Genomic DNA, 20,707 nt, shown 5'->3' with positions numbered 1-20,707 from the left:
TCTGACTGGAACCTTCTATAGGACCTGGAATGGCCGCCATTTTGGTGGTCAACAGGCATTTTTTTGCCATGAATTCAGGAAAGGGTCTTCAATATATACAGCAGAAAATACCCACACACACACAGACACAGACACACACACACACACACAGACAGACAGGGAATGTGGACTTGTGTACTCTGATGGTCACCAATGTTCTCTGGTGTTAAAGGTGTCGAAAAATGCCAAGAATCTTCTAGAAGTAAGAAAAGAGCAACAGGGGGCGCTCACCCGACCAGGGAGATAAATAGAAGTCAGTCCTTTATTTCATCTCAATATAAACATATGGAAGGGAACACAGCACAGAGCATAATACAGGCAACAGCTGTTTCACGCTATGTGAGCATATGAGTTGACGCAGATGAGTTGAATACATAGGCTCCTATCTATCTGCAGGGCTGGGGTGATATGCTGGTTCTGGTGACACTAACCTATCTATCTGCAGGACTGGGGTGATATGCTGGTTCTGGTGACACTAACCTATCTATCTGCAGGACTGGGGTGATATGCTAGTTCTGGTGACAGTAACCTATCTATCTGCAGGGCTGGGGTGATATGCTGGGGTCTGGTGACACTAACCTATCTATCTGCAGGGCTGGGGTGATATGCTGGTTCTGGTGACACTAACCTATCTATCTGCAGGGCTGGGGTGATATGCTGGTTCTGGTGACAGTAACTTATCTATCTGCAGGGCTGGGGTGATATGCTGGTTCTGGTGACAGTAACCTATCTATCTGCAGGGCTGGGGTGATATGCTGGCTCTGGTGACAGTAACCTATCTATCTGCAGGGCTGGGGTGATATGCTGGTTCTGGTGACAGTAACCTATCTATCTGCAGGGCTGGGGTGATATGCTGGTTCTGGTGACAGTAACCTATCTATCTGCAGGGCTGGGGTGATATGCTGGCTCTGGTGACAGTAACCTATCTATCTGCAGGGCTGGGGTGATATGCTGGTTCTGGTGACAGTAACCTATCTATCTGCAGGGCTGGGGTGATATGCTGGTTCTGGTGACAGTAACCTATCTATCTGCAGGGCTGGGGTGATATACTGGGTCTGGTGACAGTAACCTATCTATCTGCAGGGCTGGGGTGATATGCTGGTTCTGGTGACAGTAACCTATCTATCTGCAGGGCTGGGGTGATATGCTGGTTCTGGTGACACTAACCTATCTATCTGCAGGACTGGGGTGATATGCTAGTTCTGGTGACAGTAACCTATCTATCTTCAGGGCTGGGGTGATATGCTGGGGTCTGGTGACACTAACCTATCTATCTGCAGGGCTGGGGTGATATGCTGGTTCTGGTGACACTAACCTATCTATCTGCAGGGCTGGGGTGATATGCTGGTTCTGGTTACAGACTCCCTTTATGTCCAAGCTACAATATATTCCTCTTGCCGCTAATGTAATCTGAAGCTGCATCGCACATTATACAATCCGTTGAAGGCCAGAATCTGCCGGACTGCGGTAAATCCAGAGACACCGTCCAATGTTCTTAATATTCATCATGAAACGGATAATCCGGGTGTTCGCTCCAACTGAAATACCGAACAACAAAATGAATAAATGTAAAAATAAAATACGATTTATTTTTTTTTTTTATAAATAAATATTTAAAAATAATTAAAAAATTCAAACTCCAAACATTTTTAGATTTTTTTTTTATCTAATATCCAGAAAAATTGATGGCCATGAACGACACTCACACCGCCAAATCCAGGTAACGCCTGTTTGTATTGAGTCCATCGAGAGCTTTCATATCTTCTTCACTTAATTCGAAGTCAAAAACCTGGAATAGAAATATCAAATTCAATTCAAATGTTTTTATTAGTTCTAAAAAAAAAAACAAATATCTAAAAAAATTCCAATTTTTTTTTTTGTTCTATCAGTAAACAAGAACACAAGCATTAGAATAAAATAGATTTCAATAAAATGTGGCCATCGAACGAGGCATGGAAATTTTGCAAATTTAAAAAATTTCAAATTTTAAAAATTAAATTTAAAATAGGAGATTTTCATATTTTTTCCCATTTTTTCCCATTTCTGGTGCTGAATATGCATCGATAAAAAAAAAAAATTCAACTAATAACACAAAACATTAAACTTTTGAGGGCACAATGATTTTTTTGGTTTTTGTTATTTTCCTGGCCATGTTCTCAAAACCAAAATTTTTGTAATTCATTCATTTTTTAATCCAAAGAGTAAGGACTGGTTCACATCTGTATTCGGTATTCCGTTCGTGGAGTCCGCATGGGGACCCCCCCAACGGAATACCAAAGTCATTGACAAGAGGTGAGCACTGAAAGCACACGGACCCCATAGACTATAATGGGGTCCGTGTGTTTGTCGCATGGTGTCCGCACAAGTCATGCGGAGAGGAAAGTAGTTCATGATTTTTGGGCCACAGGGGGAGCCATTGGGTTGTAGTTTTTGAAGCAGCCATGCAATATCATCTGACCTGGAAGTTTTCTTTGATCCTCTCGGGGGTGAAGCTTTTTGCAAGGACGACAATTCCCTTCTGCAGCAGATGTCGCTCGGCCACCTGGGCCGGTGTGCGGTTCACCTTCTTAGCGATGGCGTTTATCACAGGGTTGTCGAGCACTCCGGGGGCATTCTGGTCAATCCTGGCCGAGAGGCAAAAACATTACACAATGAGCGATGTCTCCGGGATCAGCCCCGAGATTCCATTCTATCCTTTCGATACTATTACATACACTATGTGATCAAAAGTATCCGGACACCCGGCTGAGAATGACTTACAAGTTGGCGGCCCCTCCATCGGTAATGCCGGATACAATATGGTGTTGGCCCACCCTTAGCCTTGATGACGGCTTCCACTCTCGCAGGCAGACGCTCAATCAGGTGCTGGAAGGTTTCTTGGGGAATGGCAGCCCATTCTTCACGGAGGAGAGGTATCCATGTAGGTCGGTGAGGCCTGGCACCAAGTCGGCGTTCCAAAACATCCCAAAGGTCTTCTATAGGATTCAGGTCAGGACTGTGTGCAGGCCAGTCCATTACAGAGATGTTATTGTCGTGTAACCACTCCGCCACAGGCCGTGCAGTATGAACAGGTGCTCCATCGTGTTGTAAGGTGCACTCGCCATCCCCGAATTGCTCTTCACCAGTGGGAAGCAAGAAGGTGTTTAATACATCAATGTAGGCCTGTGCTGTGATAGTGCCACGCAAAACAACAAGGGGTGCAAGCCCCCTCCATGAAAAACACCACCACAGTATAACACCACCGCCTCTTGGCACTACACACGCTGGCATTCGCCATACCCACACCCTGCCATCGGATCGCCACATTGTGTACCGTGATTCGTCACTCCACACAACGTTTTTCCACTGTTCAATCGTCCAATGTTTACGCTCCTTACACCCACCGAGGCGTCGTTTGGCATTGACCTGCGTGATGTGTGACGCCCAATCACCTGACCACGTTCAAAGTCCGTGAGCTCCCATTCTGCTCTCTCACAATGTCTAATGTCTACTGAGGTCGCTGATATGGAGGACCTGGCAGTAGGGGGCAGCACAATGCACCGAATATGAAAAACGGGTGTTTTTGGGGGTGTCTGGATACTTTTGATCACATAGTGTACAGTACGCCAGTATACATGTTCTTACCAGTTCTCTAACCTGCTGGACCCCAGGACACTGAATCCGACCAGCACAATGTCATGTGACCTGCAGAACTCCAGCAACTTGTTCTGGTTGAGATATATATGACATTCTACCTGTGCAGAGAAAACACATCCTCTTATGAGTAAGGCCGATACCAGGGGTAGACTTACACCTATTCCAAAATAAGGGGGGGACATGTTTTGTGGAACAGGACAGGTTTTATGGTCTTCTCGATCCTCTTCTGAACTGTAGAACGGCCCATGGGCACTGGTCACCGAGGTGGACAGAAGGTTCTCCATGTAGGGGTAGAAGGAAGGAAATACTTGATAGTCACCTGGTCACACACTGGCTTGTACTTCAGTCCCGGCATGTTCAGAATCCGTTCCAACTGCCTACGATTAAAATTGGAGACACCGATGGATCGGACGAGTCCAGCGTCCTTGCACGCCTCCAAAGCCTGGAAATAACCAAATTTATCAAATTTGTCATCAAGACCACGAGTCAGAATTGGGGCCGGTCTTGGGGAGAGTTGGAGACAAAAGTCAAAAATTGATTGTTTTACAATGTTACTTAAAATGATACAATTATTGATGTGTTATTAATTCGATACATTGTTTGTGGCAGATTTACCTGCAGCGACCACTACGGGTGAAATGTGGTATTACACTATATCATTCAAATGAATGGTCAAACAACGTAACCCATGCCTGGGCCTGATGGGCTGGAGGGAATGCTGCTTTTTGTTAGGTTCTGTCTGGTCTGGATACTATAGAGGGGTTCCCCTTTAATGCCACAACATGATATATTAACCTTCACATTGTCCGGTGATGTCGCTATTTTTGCAGTTTTTTTCCCTTTTTTCCAGAAATTTCTGAGCAATGACATAACCTAAATTTAGTAAACCTTAATGAGGGGGGGGGGAGGTTATAATTTACCTTCCATTTATCGCAAATATCTGTGTAATGAAAAAATGGTTTCCCGTTTTCATCCTCAGGATAGAGCTCATCTCCGGGCTGGAGGGAAAAAGAAACAGGTTTCAGCCATTTTTGTAAATTTTTTAAGTATATCTATTTAGTGACATCATGTCTTCTCTAGTCACCACCAGAGCTGCATTTAAAATTTGTCTTTATTGTTCATTGTTTACCAAATCTAGTTAGGACTCACGAGTCCTCGTTGCGGGTTCAGATTCTGTAGGAAGCATGCTGTGCTGCTCTGGATGTGACTGGAGCATAAGAAGTGAAGAAATGGAAACAATCTTCCAAGTCAGACTTTGTTAACATCGACATTTGGGTCACCACACAAAGCAGCAACACTGGACAACAGTGGAAGATTCCTCCCAAGCCTCGGGAGAGGAGACGACACCTGGACTCAGTCCATATTGGCCACCCAGTAGCATTTAGGTCCGGTCTTCATGGTGAAGTAAACTCTCCAGGGTGAAGATCTTATAGATGTTCTGGAGGCCCAAGCCTCTTTACAGACCTCCGATGGGCAAAGACCCTTAGGTGGTCCCACTGTTCCTCCAGGAACCCACAGCCGGTGGACTACACCTCTCCTCTGGTCTACCTCCTCAATCTCTACTTGGGGCTCCCGTCCAGCCCAGTGATGGGAATAGACCTTCTCCTGCTCCAGTTTGAGATTCTGCAACCCAATAAATAGGTGGGTACAATGGGTCACAATTGTCATGGTGGGGGCAACAACACAGGCTTCAGCTAGCTCTGGCAACAGATATGGGAGTGATCTCCACGAGGAGCTCTCTGACCTTGGTCTCATCACTCCATAACCAGTCGCTGTGGTCTTGGCTTAGGTCTCACACAGGTGGCAGATGGGTCATGATGGAGTGAAAATCACAAGAGTTCAGCTCACTCATTGTCTTGGGCAGTTCTGATGAACTTTCTCTCCGTTTCTGGGTGATGTCAGAGAGGTGGTCTTGGATGTGAGTAGGTTTGACTGAGTTCAGGCTTACACAAGGTGGAGGCATCTAGAGTCTCTTCCTTCTGTTCTGGCCAATAGGACCTCCCCATAGGAACAAGGGGCTGTAGATAAGTTCCTTGCTTTAGTTTTTCTGAGGTGCTAGGCAGCCTAGGACTTTCGCACCACAGCCAAAAATTAACCTCTACAGAGGAGCGATGTGGGACGCAGCAAAAATTCTACAGAGCTGGTCCGTTCAGGGCTGGTCTGTTCAGGGCTGGTCTGTTCAGGGCTGGTCTCTAGGCACAGTGATGATCAATCCCACAATGGCCGAGGTCTCCGAACTTGCAATTTTTGGCACAAAAATCTTCAAAAACATTTTTCCCCAACAGTTGCAATATATCTAACACAGGAAACCACAATCCAGGACTGTAAGAATTTCACTCGAGTTACGACATCACAACGATAAGGCTGATTAACCTCTCTGGTGCTGGAACAATTTGTAATCCAAAGTTTCTCCAGTTTTGTCACGTCAACAGCACAAAGATAAAGTTTCTTGGCAGGATTCGGTCTTTAGATGCTTCAACAATGCGGATAGATCCACTTGGCTTACACAGTCTGTTAAGCAACACACTCAAACCCTTTGACTCTGGCTTGGTAACAACTAGTGGAGACAACTTGCAATTTGAGCCTTGCATAAAATATAGAGGTTATTCACCCAAATGATGGATCTGATACAAAGCAAAGAGGGGATAGATTCTGTGTGTGATGCCACTAGAAGCGTCAGAAACCTATTGGGGAGGCCATGACGTTGGGAGGAGTAGTGCTTGTGGTAGTCACAGTCATGACCAACTCTTGCTGCTCTGTCCCTGGGCTGGTTCAGTGCTGAGGGGACATGCAAGGTAGTAGAGTTTCTCCAAAAAATGTATCAGGACTCTACAGGTTCTCACTGACGGATGTAGATCAGTAGGTTGCCTTTTTAATCCTCTGGCGAAGGGTTGTGGCTCTAAGATATCTTATACTCAGCTTTGTATCTGCCACACTCTGTATAAGATTAGCCAAGCAGGGATAACTCCCATCTCATGTCTGCTGGATCCACAAAGGACTGAACTCGTTGGGTGGTCTCCACATTAGTTGGAGCCCCAGTTCCCCTTCTCACTTTCAAGGACCGGAGAAGACACCTTGCCTCCTCTTCCTTCCCAGAACACTCTACATGGGTCATACCAAGTTTCTGCTCCCATTCCATAATGGTTCAATCCATTAAAAGGACAAATTCCAAACAACAGCACAAACATGCAAAAAAAAATCTGCAGTGCCCCAAGGTGGACCGTACCCCACTGCCATTGACTTACAATAAAGCCCTTTAGGATTCCATTATGGTGCCATTGTTTTGATGGGAAGAATGTCACTGTATCAAATCTTATGCAATTTAAGAATTTTCCAGGCAAATGTGAACAGGGCCTACAAAAAAAATACTACACGTTACAAAATCCATCGCTGGACAAACCTTGAACTCCACGGGTGTGTGGAAAAGGAAGAGATCCAAGTAATCCAATTGCATATCCCTCAGAGATTTCTCCAGGGCGAGGCGGACTCTCTCGGGAGTGTGATAATTATTCCAGAGCTATAGAAATAAATGAAAAAAAGCATCTGAGTATCGCCCCCTAGAGGTCATTTTAATGAGAATCTAGGTAAATCTAGAATATCTCTCATTGATCACAATTTAAATGTTTCCAAAAAGATATGGTCACCTTCCCAGTGTAAAAAATGTCTTCTCTCTTCACCGTCCCATCAGCGATCTTTGAGTTAATGGCTCGACCGACTTGGACCTCGTTTCCATACATAATGGAACCATCGATGTGACGATACCCGACCTCAATGGCCACCTTGGTGCTCTCCCCAGCCTGTTCTTTGGTGTACTGAGTAGAATAAGATGTAATAAGGATTATTAAAGGGGTTTTCTGCTTTAAAATCTAAGGAAAAAAATGACCTTAATATATATAGGTATGTCTCTGATCCATCTACTGGAGCGCAATTCCTGTGCTGAAAATATGGCTTCCCCAATATGGCCCCTCCTTTACTAATCAGAGCAGGGAGCAGCTACCAAGAGTGTCCTCATCTCTGGAGAAACCAGTGTATAACACTGTCAGGAACCTATCTATAATACATAGTGTATGACACTGTCAGGGCTCCTAAGAACCTATCTATAATACATAGTGTATGACACTGTCAGGGCTCCTAGGAACCTATCTATAATACATAGTGTATGTCACTGTCAGGGCTCCTAAGAACCTATCTATAATACATAGTGTATGACACTGTCAGGCAGTGGCGTAACTAGGAATGGCGGGGCCCCGTGGCGAACTTTTGACATGGGGCCCCCCCGACACCGAAGATCTCGACCGAGTCCCTCCTACGCATTCCTGCGCGCTCTATTATGTCCCATAGTGGCCCCTGCACACAGTATTATGTCCCTTAGTGGCCCCTGCACACAGTATTATGTCCCTTAGTGGCCCCTGCACACAGTATTATGTCCCATAGTGGCCCCTGCACACAGTATTATGTCCCTTAGTGGCCCCTGCACACAGTATTATGTCCCATAGTGGCCCCTGCACACAGTATTATACCCAATAGTGGCCCCTGCACACAGTATTATGTCCCATAGTGGCCCCTGCACACAGTATTATACCCAATAGTGGCCCCCTGCACACAGTATTATGTCCCTTAGTGGCCCCTACAGGACTAAATACTGTCACTGCTGACCGCTATACCAGGACAAATTGTGGATAAAAAAAAATCTGGTCCTGTGCATTACAATTTAGTAACTCCATGTGCCTCATAGTAATAGCAGTTAACCCCATCATCTCCCTCACATTAACCCCTGTGTGCCTCACCATAAGAGTTACTGATATGTGAGAGACATGGAGGTAATAATAAAGTATCTTCATTACTATTACCCCCAAATGTCTCACATATCAGTAACTCTTATGGTGAGGCAAACAGGGGTTAATGTGAGGGAGATGATGGGGTTAACTGCTATTACTATGAGGCACATGGAGTTACTAAAACACAAGTAATCCCCCCAAATGCCTGATAGTAATAAGTAACCCCAGTACGTACCTGTGTAGCTTCAGTTTCATTTTCCTGGAGCAGCTTCTTCCTCTTCTCTTCTGTGCTGGACGGCAGGGATAAGCCCCGCCTCCTCCTCTCATTGGTTGGCAGAGGACAGCAGAGAAAGGGAGGGGGGAGAGAGGGGGAGTGTCCTGCAGCGCTGACAGGAGCCAGAGCTGCAGCTCCTGTGTCTCAGCCGTTGCTGCAGCTTCGGGGCCCCCTGTTGGTGGAAAGTATTCCACCAACAGGGGGGCCCGATCATTATACTCGGGGGTCCGAAAAGACCTCCGAGCATAATGATAGCAGCAGTAGCAGCTGTCACCGGGCCCCTAATGTCCCGGGCCCTGTGGCAGCTGCTACCGCTGCTATGGTGGTAGTTACGCCACTGCTGTCAGGGCTCCCGGGAACCTATCTATAATACATAGTGTATGACACTGTCAGGGCTCCTAGGAACCTATCTATAATACATAGTGTATGACACTGTCAGGGCTCCTAGGAACCTATCTATAATACATAGTGTATAACACTGTCAGGGCTCCTAGGAACCTATCTATAATACATAGTGTATGACACTGTCAGGACTCCTAGGAACCTATCTATAATACATAGTGTATGACACTGTCAGGGCTCCTACCAAAGTTCTGTCAAAGTATACATGTACACCATTATACGGTATAATGTCCCATAGTGGCCCCTCCACACAGTATAATATTCCAACGAATTGTTGACACTCATTAGCTATTATACTGTGGGGTCTTTCACAAGCTCTTACAGGAGTCAGCAGGATCTCTCCTTATTAGGAAAGTTGGGCCGATACGGATAATCTAGAACAGTTGTATTTGGGTGTGTTCACATTTGCAGTATTTCATCTGCTCTTGAGGTCTGTCCTACGACCAGAACAGAGAAACTGTAAAAACACTCCATCTAATGATCCCAAGTGATCCTACTGACTAGATTCGGATCTGTCAGGCATCCTACGCTCCTCGACAGCGCCCACCAGTGACCAAATTGAAATACAGCAGAGATATCACTCCTTATAGGAGCATCTCAATGTGCTACTACATGGAACCTGAGCATTACCCAATATTCACTCACCGTTGGTGGGGCAAAAGTGCCAAATCCAAGCACTGGCATCTTATGGCCATCGTTGAGCACAACATAGGAGTCCGGCTTGAGAGCCATAGTGTGATGTGTCTCGGAGTCTCGTGCTGAATGGATGCTTTGTAGACTGGGACTAATTTTTTTATGCAGCCCATGGCCCTCCCTTAACCATATTACACTGTTCGGGGCCGATGAATTTTCCGCTCCGGCTATTCCCTCTGACTAGATCTGTTATATTAGGAGGCCCGGCTTGGGGAAAGAGATCCCTGCTCCGAACTTCATATGACGGCAGCGACCTCTAGTGGACAAAGGGAACTTTTTGTTTCATGATTTACTGGGCTCGGAAGAAAAATTTTAAGAAAATATTAGGTAAATTTTATCAGTTTTGGCACAGACCATAGCTAATGATGAGTCCTGACTGGTAAGGTCAGAATAGTCAAAGATTAAGGGGACGAGAATTAGGGACAATGGAGGAGACAAATGACGAGCAAAAACAAAAATATCTAGATCCTGTGTCCCGTATTCTAACACCGAGTTCAGGGTCGGACTGAGGGTCCTTCGGCCCACCATCATAGGAACCTATGTTGGGATAGAACCCCCATGGTCTTATTAAAAGTAAGCAGCTTTGGTATTTAGGAATCTACGAATTCCAACTGGAACCTTCTATAGGATCTGTATGGCCGCCATTTTGGTTGTCAACAGGTAAGCCATTTTTTCGCCATGAATTCAGGATAGGGTCTCCAATGCATACCTCCCAACCGTCCCGATTTCCGCGGGACATTCACGATTTCGATGACGTGTCCCGCGGTCCCAAATGGCGGGAGGTATGTCCCGATTTCAACTCAGATCTGCATCTGGAGGATGCAGATTTGAGTTGAATACATACGCAACTAAAGCAAGGAGCTGTCACAGCTCAGCTCTTTGCTTTGCCGCGGCACTCCGGCTAGTGGCTGTGTAGTCGCGATGTGATGACGTCACATCGCACCCACAACTGTGTTAGCGAGACTGCGAAGAGAGCAGCGGGGGAGCGAGGAAAAGGTGAGTTTAATGTGTGTACACATTGAGGTGGAACATGAAACTGGGGGCAGATGAAGGAGGGGACGGCATGACACTGGGGGCAGAGATGGGGGGACATGAATCTGGGGGCAAAGATGGGGGGACATGAATCTGGGGGCAGAGATGGGGGGACATGAATCTGGGGACAGAGTTGGGGGACATGAATCTGGGGACAGAGATGGGGGGCATGAATCTGGAGGCAGAGATGGAGGGGACATGAATCTGGGGCAGAGATGGAGGGACATGAATCTGGGGGTAGAGATGGGGGACATGAATCTGGGGGCAGAGATGGAGGGGACATGAATCTGGGGCAGAGATGGAGGGACATGAATCTGGGGGTAGAGATGGGGGACATGAATCTGGGGGCAGAGATGGGGGACATGAATCTGGGGGCAGAGATGGGGGGCATGAATCTGGGGGCAGAGATGGGGGACATGAATCTGGGGGCAGAGATGGGGGACATGAATCTGGGGGCAGAGATGGGGGGACATGAATCTGGGGCAGAGATGGGGGGACATGAAACTGGGGGCAAAGATGGAGGGGATATGAATCTGGGGGCAGAGATGGAGGGGACATGAATCTGGGGGCAGAGATGAAGGGACATGAATCTGGGGGCAGAGATGGGGACATGAATCTGGGGGCAGAGATGGGGGGACATGAATCTGGGGGCAGAGATGGAGGGGACATGAATCTGGGGGCAGAGATGGGGGACATGAATCTGGGGGAAGAGATGGGGACATGAATCTGGGGGTAGAGATGAGGGACATGAATCTGGGGGCAGAGATGGGGGGACATGAATCTGGGGGCAGAGATGGGGACATGAATCTGGGGGCAGAGATGGGGGACATGAATCGGGGCAGAGATGGGGGGACATGAATCTGGGGAAGAGCTAGGGGGGACATTAAACTGGGGGCAAAGATGGAGGGGACATGAATCTGGGGGCAGAGATGTGGGGACATGAATCTGGGGGCAGAGATGGGGGACATGAATCTGAGGGCAGAGATAGGGGACATGAATCTGGGGGCAGAGATGGGGGGGACATGAATCTGGGGGCAGAGATGGAGGGGACATGAATTTGGGGGCAGAGATGGGGGGACATGAATCTGGGGGCAGAGATGTGGGGACATGAATCTGGGGCAGAGATGGGGGACATGAATCTGAGGGCAGAGATGGGGGGACATGAATCTGGGGGCAGAGATGTGGGGACATGAATCTGGGGGCAGAGATGGAGGGGGGACATATAATTTACGGGTGACTGTAGGAGGATTATACTGTGTGGGGGCACATGAAAAATGAATGAGAATGGGCGGAGTCAACATAAAAGTGGGTGGAGCTACATTTGCCGCAGTTCTTCAAAAGTTGGGAGTTATGTCAATGTGTACAGCAGAAAATAACCCCCCCCCCCCCCACACACACACACACACACACACACACACATGGAATCTGAACTTTTGTACACGGCTGGCCTAAAGGTGTCGAAAAATGCCGAGACTCTTCTTGAAGCAGCTGTTGGGCTGGACGCCCTTGTTATAATGACTTCCTTCTGGTCTACAGAGATCTTCCTCTATCAGTCACATCCTTGAAGTATCAAAACAACAAAATTTTAACCCTTACTTACACCATAAGCATAACAGGCCAAAAGATAATGAGTTCAAGACCGGTCAGAACTGAAGATTGCCTTTGACCTCACATGTGCCATTTCCATTAGTTTTTTGATGAATTTTTTAAACCAAATTCTTATTTTGAGTCCATATGTGACCCCACTCCTAATACTGGTGACCCCAGCCCCCTGGAGATAGGTTAGGGTCAGCCGCTGTTTCCCCTTGTGATTTGCTGCCTCCATTGCCGAGAAGTATTGCGTGAACCCGTCAAAGTTTGGGTTCGACGAGTTCGGCTGAGCTATAACCAAATTTTCAAACTTCACCCAAACCCAAACCCACTGATATCAATGGGGACACAACATTGGTGTGAAGAGGGGTCAGTACGGGAAGAACAGAAAGGGACGGGTTGTGGAGCAGGGCAACGAACTGCAAATTATTTATTGATGGTCCAAAGCTCGGGATAAATCCAGAAAAATTGTCCAATGTTCTCAATATTCATCATGAAAGGGAAATTCTGGATGTTCCTTCCAGCTGAAAGCAAAAAAATAAAATATTTTTAAAAATTGATAAAATTCAAATAAACTAAAAAATTTTTTACAGTCCATTAATTAACCACTTCAATTCCGGACATTCTATTTTTTTTTTTTTTATGGGGGGGGGGTGTACCTGTGCTTTGAAGGCTATAAATTTTTTCTAGTGACACAATGCACCTAGTGTTGTGCCACCAGGGGCGGGGCTAGAACCTGTGATGTGGGCGTGGCATTTAAAATAGTGGGAACTTTGGCGCCCTCCAGTGTTCAGGGCTACCACTACATTCCTATAGATACAGCCCTGGAAATCAGCCTGCACAGTGTCAGAGGCAGAATATACAAGGAGAGCACTTAAAGGGGCGCAAACCCTTACACCCTTACACATTCATATCCAGATAACGCAGCTTCTTATTGATTCCATCGAGCGCTTTCATATCTTCTTCACTTAATTCAAAGTCAAAAACCTGGAAGAGAAAAATGCAATTAAAAACTCCTGAAAAACAAAACATGTGCACAGAGCCCCCATAATACAAAAATCAACTAGAAAGTTTACAAAAAAATTTCACCCAAGTTTCAAAAAAGTAACAAAAAATTAAAAAGTAGATAAAAAAGCAGGAAATGTACTTTTAAAGGGAGTGTGACCAGAACAAAACATGTCGACCCAGCCCCACAGATAGATAGGTCAGGGCTAGAGATGAGCGAACACCAAAATGTTCGAGGTTCGAAATCCGATTCGAACAGTCGCTTACTGTTCGACTGTTCGAACGGGTTTCGAACCCCATTATAGTCTATGGGGAACATATACTCGTTAAGGGGGAAACCCAAATCCGTGTCTGGAGGGTCACCAAGTCCACTATGACACCACAGGAAATGATACCAACACCCTGGAATGACACTGGGACAGCAGGGGAAGCATGTCTGGGGGCATATAAATCACTTTATTACTTGGAAATCCCTGTCAGCCTGCGATTGTCGCAAGCTAACTTTTTCCCATAGGAATGCATTGGCCAGCGCTGATTGGCCAAATTCTGTACTCTGGCCAATCAGCGCTGGCTCTGCTGGAGGAGGCGGAGTCTAAGATCGCTCCACACCAGTCTCCATTCTGGTCCAACCTTAGACTCCGCCTCCTCCAGCAGAGCCAGCGCTGATTGGCCGAATTCCGTACTCTGGCCAATCAGCGCTGGCCAATGCATTCTATTGGCGTGATGAAGCAGAGTGTGCACAAGGGTTCAAGCGCACCCTCGGCTCTGATGTAGCAGAGCCGAGGGTGCACTTGAACCCTTGTGCACCCTTGGCTCTGCTACATCAGAGCTGAGTGTGTGCTTGAACCCTTGTGCACACTCTGCTTCATCATGCCAGTAGAATGCATTGGCCAGCGCTGATTGGCTAGAGTACGGAATTCGGCCAATCAGCGCTGGCTCGGCTGGAGGAGGCGGAGTCTAAGGTCGGACCAGAATGGAGACTGGTGTGGAGCGATCTTAGACTCCGCCTCCTACAGCAGAGCCAGCGCTGATTGGCCGAATTCCGTACTCTGGCCAATCAGCGCTGGCCAATGCATTCCTATGGGAAAAAGTTTATCTCACAAAAATCACAATTACACACCCGATAGAGCCCCAAAAAGTTATTTTTAATAACATTCCCCCCTAAATAAAGGTTATCCCTAGCTATCCCTGCCTGTACAGCTATCCCTGTCTCATAGTCACAAAGTTCACATTCTCATATGACCTGGATTTGAAATCCACTATTCGTCTAAAATGGAGGTCACCTGATTTCGGCAGCCAATGACTTTTTCCAATTTTTTTCAATGCCCCCGTTGTCGTAGTTCCTGTCCAAAAAAGGCGCCAGGGAAGGTGGGAGGGGAATCGAATTTTGGCGCACTTTACCACGCGGTGTTCGATTCGATTCGAACATGGCGAACAGCGTGATATCCGATCGAACATGTGTTCGATAGAACGCTGTTCGCTCATCTCTAGTTAGGGCCACCTGAATCAGTCGGTGTTTTCCCTTTGTGGATCGGAGCCTCCGTTGCCAAGATATCGCCATTTCTGTTGATATGCAAATGAGCTGCTGTAATGGCGGCATCCGTGAAGCCAAAAACCTGGACAAAAACTCACCTAACCTATCTATCTTGGCGTCTATTGCTGATGTGTGAAGATGCTACAGCTGACTGGTATTTCTTTCTATTACTGTGGACACGTGGGACTCTGCTACAGCCTGGGAACCTACCATCACCCACCTACCCCAGGAGTTATGGAAGCTCGGCAAGAGAGCAGCACCATGTATACCTGGATGGCTTCAGACTTCTTTGGGGAAGTAGAACACAGTGGTAAGAAGAAAGGAAGAGGAGGAGGAGGGCTTGTGATGAAGGACATTAGGGGCATTTTTTTTGTGGTTAATGGACAATAGCGCTGATGCAAGATACCGAACTATCAGCTGTGAGCAGGAGATCTCACTACCTACCAAAGGAACTGCCACATGTTATCATGATAGCTGCATATGTCACCCACCTCTGCAAAAATGTTTTTCTGCCTGTTATATCTACATGCTGTGACCCCCCTCCTCATGTCCTCCAACCACATTCGGCTGTATTATTATTATTAACATCACTCCGCACAGAGAACTAAATGATCCTGCAGTGTGTCTGTGTTTCTTTCTTTTTAGTTGCTATGATTCCTAGTATTTCTCTATCTGCCATGAGCTTGTATGTGTTTCTCTCTTGTTATATACTACTGTACCATCTATGAAACTGTATCACTGAAATTTCCCCATTGTGGGACTATTAAAGGAATATCTTATCTTATCTCTTATCTGCTGGCTGGGTTGACATGCTGGGTTCTGGTGACAAACTCCCTTTAACCACTTCACAACCAGGCTGTTTTCCCTAGTTCAGGACCAGACACGTTTCCGGGCTTTTTTTGTGCATGAGGGCTATGGCATGTTTGTTTTCCTTTGTATTATTCAAATAGTAAGAAGAGGTAAGAGGAAGAAAGTGAAGTCTGGTGATCCACATCCTTAAAAGGGTTAAATAATTCCACTATAAAGTGTTATTACTATGAAATCACTATTTATTGGGGCAGCCATGTAATATAATCTGACCTGGAAGTTTTCTTTGATCCTCTCAGGGCTGAAACTTTTTGCAAGGACGACAATTCCCTTCTGCAGCAGATGTCGCTCGGCCACCTGGGCCGGTGTGCGGTTCACCTTCTTAGCGACTGCATTTAACACAGGGTCTTCAAGCAGTCGGGGGGCATCCTGGTCAATCCTGGCCCAGAGGGGACAAAATATTAATGAACTGAATTCTCAACCCTTCTATTAAATGGGTGGTCCTAAGAATAGATCTTGTTATATTCTTGTATATAGGAGCAGTATTAGGGTAAGTTCACATGATGTAACGTTGAGCGTGATCTTGTGTGATCAGCGTGATCCGGCGGCCGCAAAATCACGGGCACAAAATAACGTGGCGTATATTCTTCTAACTCCCATTGAAATCAATGGGAGCATTTTGAGCGCGTCATCTGCCGGCACGTGTATACAACGTTACATCGTGTGAACTTACCCTTATAGTAGTTATATTCATGTAACATATCATTATATTCCCATAGTACTTATGACGTTATATAGACAATAGTTCTTTCTTGCATATACATGTGAGGTTATATTATATTCTGTGTCTCTCCGCCCTCGGACTCCATTATTTCCTCTTCTTCTGCGCTATTTCTTACCAGTTCTCTGCTCTGCTGGACCCCAGGACTCCATAGCTGACCAGTACAATGTCATGTGACTTGCAGAACTCCAGTAGTTTGCTCTGGGGGAGGTATATATGACATTCTACCTGTATACAGATAATACATCATTTGGTTAATTTGTATGCTTTTAAATTGCAACATAAACAATATGGCTGACATTACAGATCTCACAAGGGTTGGGACCTGTGCGGTCTGCTGGATCTATATGTTTCTTATTATAGGAATGTCAGGGTGCTTTATTATCTGTGCGCCTCTGCTGCCAATTCCTGAAATTGCTGAAATTTCCCCATAGTGGGACTATTAAAGGATTATCTTATCTTATCTTATAATATTATCGCATCAGGGTATTAGGATATTTGTAATAAGATCCTGGAATATTTGGACATTCTGGGTAATTGACAAGTCTGATGGCAAGAACAGAGACCGAGACAGCAGGAAATTCACATTTGAAGGAATACATCTGACTATGGAAAGTCTGCACCATATATAGTGCACCCACTCTGTATACTGCTCCTCAGTGCCCCCTACAGTATAATGTCTTCATTGCACACATCCCCAGTATAATAGCCATCAGTAGCCTGCAGTATAGGGACGATTTCTATTAAAGCTGTGAATGGTCCCTGACCACAGCAACATATGTACTAGAGGCCCTGTCGGGAAAGGGGGGCCATTTTAATAGTCACCTGGTCACACACTGGCTTGTACTTCAGCCCCGGCATGTTGAGTATTAGTTCCAATTGCCTGCAATTAAAATTGGAGACCCCGATGGATCGGACGAGCCCGGCATCCTTACACACCTCCATGGCCTAGAAATAACCAGATTTGTCAGCGCTGCAACAAAAAAGTCAGCAAGGCCACCCCGGCCATCAGTAAATATAACTACAGGAATCTGTGACTGCAGTGACCACTACAGGTGAAATGTGGTATTACAAGGGAACAAAAAAAAATTATCACATTCGCCTACCGCCACCTTTCCTTATAATTCACCTTCCATGTCTCCCGGATATCTGTGTGATGATAAATTGTTTTCCCGTTTTCATCAATAGGAAAGAGATCGTCTCCAGGCTGGAGGAGAAAAAGACAAGGTTCAGTTTAGTGACATCATATCTTCTCTAGTCACAACCGGAGCTGTATGGAAACGTTCTCTTTGATGTCAGATTACCCAGCTCCAGTTAGGACTCGCAACGCCCCTGCTTATCATCGCCTGTTCCATTATGTGCTTTGGGTGTGACCAGAGTAGAATAATAAGAATAATAATGTAAGATGGACAAACCTTACACTCTAGAGGCGTGTGGATAAGGAAGAGATCCAGATAATCCAGCTGCAAATCCCTCAGAGACCGTTCCAGGGCCGGCCGGACTCTCTCAGGACTGTGGCTATTATTCCAAAGCTGCAGACATCAATTAAAAATAAAAATAAAAAATTAACACAAGTATCGCCCCCTAGTGGTAAAGTTAACAAGAAAACCGGTAAATCTAGAAAAATTTTGTTGATCGAATTTTTAATGCTAGAAAACAATATGGTCACCTTCCCCGTGTGAAAAATGTCTTCTCTCTTCACCGTCCCATCAGCGATCTTTGAGTTAATGCCTCGGCCAACCTGGACCTCATTGCCATACATAAAGGAGCAGTTGATGTGGCGATATCCGACCTCGATGGCCACCTTGGTGCTCTCCTCAGCCTGTTCTTTGGTGTACTGGGTGAAGTAAAATGGATTATTAAAGGGATTTTCTATGAAAAATATCAGTTATTAATATCTCTACTGGAGCACAATAAACTGTACACTGGACTTGATGTCCCTTGCCTTGGTGGAGGATGCGGGTAAATTAATCATGAGGCAGGCATGGTATAACGTCAAGAAACCGTGTGCCCTGGCTAAGTTCTACACCATTGAGTCTGGAATTGCTGATGGATCTTGAGTCAACTTTGAATTTTTTAAATTTTTCAACTTTTTTTAAGCCAAAAAAGTGGCGCAAATTTTTAGTAATTCGTAATTTGTCACAAGGAGAGGTAAGTTTGAGGGGGTCCCTAGAGATTTTTAAGCTCTTAGGGGAGTCTCAAGGATTTCTCCTTACCAGGAAAGTGGTACGGATAATCTTGCATGGCAATATTTGAGTATGTTCACATTTGTGTGGTTTGATCTGCTTTTGTGGTCCAGACAACAACAGATCGTGGATAGGGTTGAGTGATCGGGATTGGAAAGATCGGATTCCAATCGGCGATCGAGCAAATTTCACAATCGGGATCAGGATTGGCTGGAAAATGATCAGAAATCGGATTTTGGAATCTCAAGATCGGCTCAACCCTAATCGTGATGACTATAATGGGTAGTGATTAGAGATGAGCGAGTAGTACTCGATCGAGTAGGTATTTGATCGAATACTACGGTATTCGAAATACTCGTACTCGATCGAGTACCACTCGCTATTCGAATATAAAAGTTCGATGCAGAACCAGCGTTGATTGGCCGAATGCTATACAGTTGGTCAATCAACGCTGGTTCTTCTCCTACCTTTAGCAGTCTTCTCCGTGCAGCTTCCCCGCGGCATCTTCCGGCTCTGAATTCACTCTGCCAGGCATCGCTTGTAGTGCGGACATGCGCAGTCGGCTCTGCCCAGGCCCGATGCCTGGCAGAGTGAATTCAGAGCCGGAAGATGCCGCGGGGACGCTGCAAGGAGACTTCTTGGAGGATCCAGCCCGACCCTCACTCGTGGACTTGGTAAGTATAATTTGATCGAACGTTGCCTACCCCTGAAACGAGCATTTCCCCCCCCATGGACTATAATAGGGTTCAATATTCGATTCGAGTAGTCGAATATTGAGGGGCTACTCGAAACGAATATCGAACCTCAAACATTTTACTGTTCGCTCATCTCTAGTAGTGATGGGTATCCACAGTTTTTTGCCCTCATGACACCAGATAAAAAAGTTGCGCATGCATTTTATGTCCATGATTTAACATCCCCACTACAGTTCCCAAAAAATACAAGGTCTCTTAATGTTACACTGAAATAAAATGTAAAAAAGTCATGAAAACGGGAAGGCCTACGGGGGAAAATTATACTGATTTAAGGCTAAAATGTGTTAGATCACTAAAGGGTTAAAATATGCATAAGGCATCGGAGTTTTGCGCTAGGAATATTTATCTGAGCCATAAATTCAAAATGTAAAATTAAAAAAGGGACAATTTCAGGAGGGTTTTTGCAATTTGTGACCTTTAAAGTGTTACTATAGTCTCTGGACCAGAGGCCCTGAGTGGAGTTCCCGATGTGGATGGAAGTTAGCCTTAGAGAAAATAATGTAAGACTGGCAGCAGGGGGCTTTCAGGAGCTAGAAATTCAAAAAATTGGGGAACAAAATTGGGGAAAAAAACCTCTGTCCCCCATTGAACCTGATGTCCTCGATATGAAGCCCATGGTCATGAAATATTGGGTGACTCTGGTGGGAAATTACTATCAGGATTGGTGACTAGTGATGGCTCACACAGTTACCTGACACAAAGTCACCATAGAAGTCATAGAGGGCCATCAGGAGTAGGGTGGGGATGGCACAGGGAGTAGTGACGTCACTCCTTATGGGAATATCTAGAAGTTCTACAATAGAGAAGATATACAACATTTCCTCACCGTTGGTGGGGCATAGGTTCCAAATCCAAGCACTGGCATTTTATGCCCATCATTCAAGACGACATAGGAGTTGGGCTGGAGGGTCATAGTGTGACGTGTCCCAGTGTCCTGCACTTCACGACTGCGACCCAGAGAGGCTGTGCTTGGTTTTTAATCAGTCCTTGCCCTCCCTTGACCATATGACATTGATCGGGTGCAATGAGTCCCCTCCCCCTCAAACTGTAAGGCCATATTGTGGCTGCAACAATGTCTGGTGAACTTTGTCCAACAATATTATTAACTAGGCCCAGAAGACAAATATTGAGAAAAATTGGGTTAATTTTTAACAATTTTGGCACATACATCAGCCAATGGTGAGGCCCGGGCATT

At 45.8% G+C, this 20,707-nt stretch overlaps 2 protein-coding genes across 2 annotated transcripts; both read right to left on the bottom strand.

Moving 5' to 3' along the window:
* Positions 1-1,276: 1,276 nt before the first annotated feature.
* Positions 1,277-9,918, bottom strand: LOC142204122 (dihydrodiol dehydrogenase 3-like). The gene is made up of 9 exons (XM_075275384.1): positions 9,775-9,918; positions 7,320-7,487; positions 7,076-7,192; positions 4,596-4,673; positions 3,995-4,117; positions 3,664-3,773; positions 2,498-2,663; positions 1,746-1,828; positions 1,277-1,577 (listed from the first exon to the last, which is right to left on the bottom strand). The coding sequence occupies exons 1-9, from the start codon at positions 9,859-9,861 to the stop codon at positions 1,535-1,537; spliced, it is 975 nt and encodes a 324-aa protein (XP_075131485.1). The 5' UTR covers positions 9,862-9,918; the 3' UTR covers positions 1,277-1,534.
* Positions 9,919-12,925: 3,007 nt separating this feature from the next.
* On the bottom strand, positions 12,926-20,446 carry LOC142204131 (aldo-keto reductase family 1 member C1-like). Its single transcript, XM_075275397.1, has 9 exons — positions 20,339-20,446; positions 18,241-18,408; positions 17,987-18,103; positions 17,701-17,778; positions 17,397-17,519; positions 16,690-16,799; positions 16,064-16,229; positions 13,349-13,431; positions 12,926-12,968 (listed from the first exon to the last, which is right to left on the bottom strand). The coding sequence occupies exons 1-9, from the start codon at positions 20,423-20,425 to the stop codon at positions 12,926-12,928; spliced, it is 975 nt and encodes a 324-aa protein (XP_075131498.1). The 5' UTR covers positions 20,426-20,446.
* Between the last annotated feature and the right edge of the window lie 261 nt (positions 20,447-20,707).

Source organism: Leptodactylus fuscus, chromosome 5, assembly GCF_031893055.1.
Source record: "Leptodactylus fuscus isolate aLepFus1 chromosome 5, aLepFus1.hap2, whole genome shotgun sequence".
NCBI lineage: Eukaryota > Metazoa > Chordata > Amphibia > Anura > Leptodactylidae > Leptodactylus > Leptodactylus fuscus.
The sequence above is the reverse complement of the archived record's forward strand: the minus strand, read 5'-3'. Positions and strand labels throughout refer to the sequence as shown.

Coding starts and splice junctions, on each gene's coding strand:
- LOC142204122 (XM_075275384.1), bottom strand. CDS start 9,861: ATGGCTCTCAAGCCGGACTCCTATGTTGTGCTCAACGATGGCCATAAG. Junction 4,674..7,075: donor ACACACCCGTGGAGTTCAAG/GTTTGTCCAGCG, acceptor TTTTCCCTCCAG/CCCGGAGATGAGCTCTATCC. Junction 3,774..3,994: donor ACAAGCCAGTGTGTGACCAG/GTGACTATCAAG, acceptor TTCTCTGCACAG/GTAGAATGTCATATATATCT.
- LOC142204131 (XM_075275397.1), bottom strand. CDS start 20,425: ATGACCCTCCAGCCCAACTCCTATGTCGTCTTGAATGATGGGCATAAA. Junction 18,104..18,240: donor ACATTTTTCACACGGGGAAG/GTGACCATATTG, acceptor TGATGTCTGCAG/CTTTGGAATAATAGCCACAG. Junction 12,969..13,348: donor CGTTATCTGGATATGAATGT/GTAAGGGTGTAA, acceptor TTTTGCTTTCAG/CTGGAAGGAACATCCAGAAT.